The 6,000-nt window shown below is 51.8% G+C and overlaps 2 protein-coding genes across 7 annotated transcripts in view; one reads left to right on the top strand and one right to left on the bottom strand.

Moving 5' to 3' along the window:
* Positions 1-2,754: 2,754 nt before the first annotated feature.
* LOC144613849 (uncharacterized) lies at positions 2,755-4,111 on the bottom strand. Its single transcript, XM_078435432.1, has 2 exons — positions 3,421-4,111; positions 2,755-3,272 (listed from the first exon to the last, which is right to left on the bottom strand). The coding sequence occupies exon 1, from the start codon at positions 4,109-4,111 to the stop codon at positions 3,533-3,535; it is 579 nt and encodes a 192-aa protein (XP_078291558.1). The 3' UTR covers positions 2,755-3,272; positions 3,421-3,532.
* Positions 4,075-6,000, top strand: part of LOC132665746 (piezo-type mechanosensitive ion channel component 2) — a 476,941-nt gene continuing 475,015 nt past the window's right edge. For 2 of the 6 annotated variants that reach the window (XM_078435427.2, XM_078435428.2), the window contains exon 1: positions 4,081-5,086. In XM_078435427.2, the coding sequence (XP_078291553.1) occupies positions 5,023-5,086 (64 nt within the window). In that variant the 5' untranslated portion in view covers positions 4,081-5,022. Of the gene's footprint in view, positions 5,087-6,000 lie in introns of all 6 variants that reach the window. The other 4 variants (XM_078435430.2, XM_078435431.2, XM_078435426.2 and 1 more) reach the window with 4 other exon arrangements.

The raw sequence follows: 6,000 nt of genomic DNA, 5'->3' as shown, positions 1-6,000 counted from the left end.
TGGTTCCTAACTAAAATAACTTCTCAGTGAATATTATGACTTATAAATGAAAAAACAGAAATGGATACATCTAAAAATGTGTTGGTACATGTGTAAGGAGAACCTATGTTACCAATGCCAGAAGACTTCCTCCAGCTGCCAAGAGGCACCACATCCCCTGTGGGCTAGATGGCGCTGAGGAATTCCGGCAGATTTCACTGGGAGAAGAAAATGCCGGGTTGACAACCTTTATGCTCCTCTGGGAAATAGCTGGTTTGTAAAGCTACCATCTGAGACAATATCCACCCCTGAGATCTTCCAGTATTTGAGGGAATAATAATCAACATAGGGCAACACATGATAGAGAACAGTATTTGCATATTGAGCATGTCAGAGAAAATTAGCACTGGGGACAAAGGTGGTGTTTCTGAATGATCTCATCAATCGGTGTGGCATTAAACCGAGTTTAGAAAAGATAAAAGCTAAACCGGTGGGATGAAACCCACCCAAGGCACAAAGTGCCATATTGTTTATGGCGAAAACCAAGCACTTAGGAAAATGTCTATTACTCACCTGTGTCACAGGTTTTAAACATATTACTAAGAGAGGGTGTGTTTCTGAGTGTCAGAGCAGGCTGCTGAACTTCAGCTTGACGGTTTCAGAAATACAGGACCAGACCTTGCTTTCCAATAATAGCCATGACAATGGTAATAATAGTGGTCGTCATGGCAGTTAATATTCATTGAATGATTACAGTGCACCAGGCACCTTGCTTAGCACTCTATAGATTGTCTCTCTCTGCATAGCACTGCGTATTTTGTAGATTTTATTACATTCTTCAACTTAGATGAGGACTCCGAGGCACTAAAGTCTCAGTGGTCATCAAAAGAAGCCATCGATGGATTGTCCACGTAGATACAGAGGCACAGGGCGATTGGTGCTTGATTCATCACCTGTGCTAAACGTGAGGCGATAGGCTTAGACACTCATCAACTATCAAAACAATGTGTGCATGCATGCGTATTCTATGTAGTCGATTTTCTCCCCAAAGTATTTTCTACCTCATGCCAGGTTTCACGCTCAGATTGAGGATTAAGGTCTCTAGCATGCAGGACTCCTGACCGAAGGGATCAATATTCTTGTGGGCTGGAGAGTCCTTAAAAACAAGGCTGTCTAGGTATTAGATACTGCTTCTCAATTTAGGTAAATGTTAGGGTAAAATAGCCCTTGTAAAGACAATGCCACTGACTACTGATATGCATGCTTGGGTAACCCCATTGTGAAAACGTAGCTCTAGAAAGGTGGATTTGGTTTGGTGATGCTGGTTTTGAAAACCAATAGCACATTTCCTGAGTTCTTTTAAAAAAAATTTTTTTAACATTTATTTATTTTTGACGGAGAGACAGAGAGACAGACGGTGAACGGGGGAGGGGCAGAGAGAGAGGGGGACACAGAATCCAAAGCAGACTCCAGGCTCTGAGCTGTCAGCACAGAGCCTGATGAGGGGCTCGAACTCATGAACCATGAGATCATGACCTGAGCCGAAGGCGGACATTTAACTGACTGAGCCACCCAGGCACCCTGACATTTCCTGAGTTCTGATATATAAATGAGGACAGTGATTCTCTAGTCAGACTGCACACCTGATAATCATGTAAGAGCTTTCACAAAAATACAGGCATGGAGGGGTAGGTGGGACTATTAAAGCACAGTCTCTGGATGTGGAGGGGCACCTGGATGGATGGCTCAGTCAGTTGAGTGACTGTTAATTTTGGCTCAGGTCATGATCCTGGGGTTGTGAGATCGAGAGCCACATTAGTCTCCACACTGAGCATGGAACCTGCTTAGGATTCTTTCTCTCTCTCCCTCTGCCTCTCTGTCCCTCTCCCCTGCTTGCATGTTTTCGCTCACTCTCTAAAAACAAACGAAGAAACAAACAAACAAACAAACAAACAAACAAACAAACAAACAAACAGAATCTCTGGATGTGAAGACTGCTGAGTATTTAGAGTCCCTAAAAAGCTCCCCAGGTAACTGCCATTTGAAGTTGGGATGGAGAATCCTTTATATGTGTAGTCTAGACAAAGCTCTGTGAGTATATGTGTTGGTAAGACTAAGAAGTGGGATGCAGGTCTTGGAATCTCTAAAAACTGAACAGACATCTTGGCACACTTTGTGGCAGAGAAAGCAAGAAATACCCACCTTTCCGCTGGGTTTCTCGTCTCCTAACTTAAGCATCCAGATAGTTATTTTGAGGATACCTACACAGTTGGTATATGGAAAGCCTACCAAGAATGTGACAAAATATTCAGAGACAACTGAGCATTCATGTCATTTCACAATACTATTTGAAATCCAGGAAGGCTTCCTGATTTCTTAGTTAGGTCCCAAGAACAAGTTGTACCAGAGAGGGAGGGAGAACGCCATCTATGAACATCAAATGTTAGATATGTCAGAAAGGTGCAGATTCTACCAAACACAAAACATTTCTTGGTAGTAGCCAATGATGTGCTGATTATGTAAGTTTCTATTGTTTCCTTCACTCCTAGGTTTAGGCTCGTGACTACATTTGAGATTTAGATATCCAGGATTCTTCAGGGCTCCGAAGCACACACAGAGTCTAGGTTTTAGAGTGTCTTCACAAGATTTTGCTACCTCCAGTCTTCAAAGAAAAGTAATGGTTCACAGTTTGTTATTCTCAGAGATTTTGCAAAGGCATCTGAACTTATTTTTACTTTATTACTTTTTTAATGTTTACTCATTTTTAAAAGAGAGAGAGAGAGCACCAGCGGGGCAGAGAGAGAGGGAGACATAGAAACTGAAGCAGACTCCAGGCTCCGAGCTGTCAGCACAGAGCCGGATGCAGGGGCTCGAACCCAGGAACTGTGAGATCATAACCTGAGCCAAAGTCAGAGGCTTAACCGACTGAGCCACTCAGGTGTCCCAAGACATCTGAACTTAAAATACAAGTTTACTTTATCTCAAAAAAGGGAGACCTGGTTAACACAAAGAACCAAGGTTTGTATAATTTTCATCAACAGATTTTCCATCATCTCCAACCAATTCAAGCCTAGAATACCCGTGCCGAATGAAGTTAAATTCTTCCCTCTCTGTCCTCTTGATGGAAAGACCAATTCTGAATGGTCCCCCCCCCCCACTACAAATTCAAAATTCTGGTTCTGAGAATTCCAACAGTGCTCCAGCAGGAGCAGATCTCCGCAACTCTTGGATGATGGACACATCCCAGATACGCTGGCATCTCCCTGCTGTTACCAGATTTCTCTGGATCTCCCCTGGAAAACAAGAAAACGGAGATTTTTAGGAGAAAAGGGAAACAGTATACTCTCTTTCCCAGGAATCATAACAAGCAACGACCAAAGCTGAGGCGAAAAGAATAGTTCTCCAAAATGTATGAAGTGTGTGCATATCCGAACGCCATACCCCTTCTCAGCAAGACCCGGGATTTCCCAGAGTCCATTCATTCAGAGTTGAAATTTCTCTCAAGTTAAATATGGACGGGATCATTGGTCTGGGTTGATTCCGGTTCTATTCTTCAGCAGTGCAAGTGGGCACGAGAGAACCTGGCACAAGTGACAGTCCCGCAAAGTTGTTCAAGCTCCTGACTATTCCCCGTGCCACGCCTGTGCAGTGTTCCTGGAGCACTCGAAGATTCTCTGGGTTTGGGTAAGCTCAGGGGCACCCCCTGTGGACAGGATGCCAGGAGGTGTGGCTTCTGTTTCTGCAGAACGACGGGACGGAGCAGAGCGGAGGGTCTGCGGGAGCGAGGAGCGGTGGAAAAGCGCGGGGCCCGGACGAACGAACGGTTAAAAGTCCGCGGGGCTGGAGAGACCCGGCTTGTCCGTGCGCGCCGGCCCTGCGGGAGCGGACGTGCCCGCAGCGTCTGAGCCCTGCGCCCGCCTCGAGAGCCGCCGCGCGGGGGGCGGGCTCCCCGCGCGCCGGCTCCGGAGCCGCGGTCCCATTGGCCCGGGGGCACGCCCGTCTCCGAGTGAGGCTTCGAAAGTTTCGTTGAAGGTGGAGAAGTGCGCGCCCGCCCGGGAGCCGGGGCTGCGCCTCCAGGGCGAGGCTGCACAGCGGCGGCGGTGGCGGCGGCGGGCGGGGGGCGCGCTGGCATCCGGACAGCGTTTGGTTTTCATTTTATTTTTTTTTAAATTGAGGCCGTGGAGGAGGGAATTGGAGTCGGCTCCACTGGCTGTGTGCTTTCGTCTCGATTTCTGCCCACGCTCGCACCATTCCTCCTGGTGAGGGAGGGACTCGCACCGCCACCCCGCGGACCGATAACTCGAGCCCCGTGCAGGCGGGGATGGTTGTGCGCTCCTGGCCGCTCCCTCCCGGGTCTCTTCGGCCCGAAGCTGGGGGACGCAGAGGCTGAGCCGCGTCGCCATTCGGGGATCCGCCGCCAGACGGTTCGGGACCGCCGGCAGTTACGAGAGCCCGGGCCAAAGGTCGCGGCGTGCGCAGGCGGCGGGGCCCCGGCAGCCGACGCACGTTGGCTTCAGAGGGGATTCCGCAAAGAAAGCTTCCCTTCGCCCCTGAGCGACGCCCCAGGAGCGAGACGGAACGACAGCCCCTTCTAGTCCCCTTTCCTCGCCGTGCCGCCCCCCGGGACCCTCCCGAAGTGCCCCGGTCCAGGGCTCTGGCCCCGGCCACCCGCTGAAGAAGCCGCAGCCACCGGATTGGGGGATTTCACACTTCATGGGCCGGCCGAGGGGGCGCCGGGCGCCGGGCGAGGGGGCTACCTAGAGCTTGGTTAGGGGCGGCCGAGCGCCAGGCGAGGCACTGCGGAGGGACCAGCGAAGGGTGGCGGAGAGACCTGATAGGGGCGACCGAGAGCCCGGCGAGGAGCGGTCAACAGCCCGGGGAACGCACCCTCGGGGCGGACAGCGCGGCGGTCCTCTCCGAGGCGATGCCCGGGCGGCTGCGGGCAGCCGGCCGCCCGAGGTCCTAGGTGGGCATGGACCTGGCGCCCCAGTCCTAGGGACCCTCGAACTTCGCCGCTCTGCTTGGACTCGCCGGACCAACGCAATGGCCTCGGAAGTAGTGTGCGGGCTCATCTTCAGGCTGCTGCTCCCCATCTGCCTGGCAGTAGGTGAGTGTGGTCCTCTAGCCGAGGTTACTTGAGGGGCGGGGGGGGGGGGGGATGAAGGGGGCTCCTGGGGAGGGGGCCAGGCTAAGGAGCAAAGGAAGTTCAGGGCTCTAGGGCTCAGGGACTGGGGAAGTCAGCGCCAAGGTCCCGGTGCCGGCGGAGTCAGACGCTTGCTGCTGTGTCGAGTGCCATAGCAGGGGACTCTCTTCCCGCGCTGGGGCGCAAGATCGGGGTCTCGCTTAGTGACGTGTAGGGTCCTGGCGCCCAGGTTCCGCATGTGTTGGAGACTGTGCTGAATTTAGTTACACGTGGAATTTCTTTCGTGGAGTATTGCCTTGTGCATAAAGGATGCAAATTTAGCTGGAAGGCGGTTGTAAACCGTCTTCCCAGATACAGTGCAGGATCCTACCAGGGTCCCCTCAGCCCCCCTGTCCCCAGACGCACAGCACATGGTGCATGCAGAAGGTATGGACGCCATCTCGCCCCCCACTCTATAGCCCAACAACATGACGGAAGAAGTGAAGGACTCCGGTCGTTCTGAAAAGAAAAGGAGGAGGAAGGTATAGGGAAACAATGTCCTGAGCTTGCTTACTTTCTTTTATTCCACCAAAGCCCCTCCAACAAAAGCGCTGGATGCTGGGGTCCTATGGAGGACCACGTCCCAGTTCCGCCCTCCAGACACCCACCCTAACAGATCTTTAAAGGGTCAGAGAGCCGGACTGGGGCTCCCTGGGACCGGGGAGGGTTAAGGGAAGGCCAGAAGTGAGCCTCTTCCACTCCCAGTAAAGGATCTCACTATTTCTACAGGGCCTGCTGGGTATTAAAAGCAACTGGGTGTCAGGTCTAAAGACTGGCAGCCCGCTTGGAGAGTTTCTGTGTTTCTCCTCTAATAGAAGGTGCCTGTTTCGCTGAATCCC

The sequence above is a fragment of the Panthera onca genome, chromosome D3 (assembly GCF_046562875.1).
Source record: "Panthera onca isolate mPanOnc1 chromosome D3, mPanOnc1 haplotype 2, whole genome shotgun sequence".
Classification (NCBI taxonomy): Eukaryota; Metazoa; Chordata; class Mammalia; order Carnivora; family Felidae; genus Panthera; species Panthera onca.
This window is presented reverse-complemented; position numbering and strand designations above follow the sequence as displayed.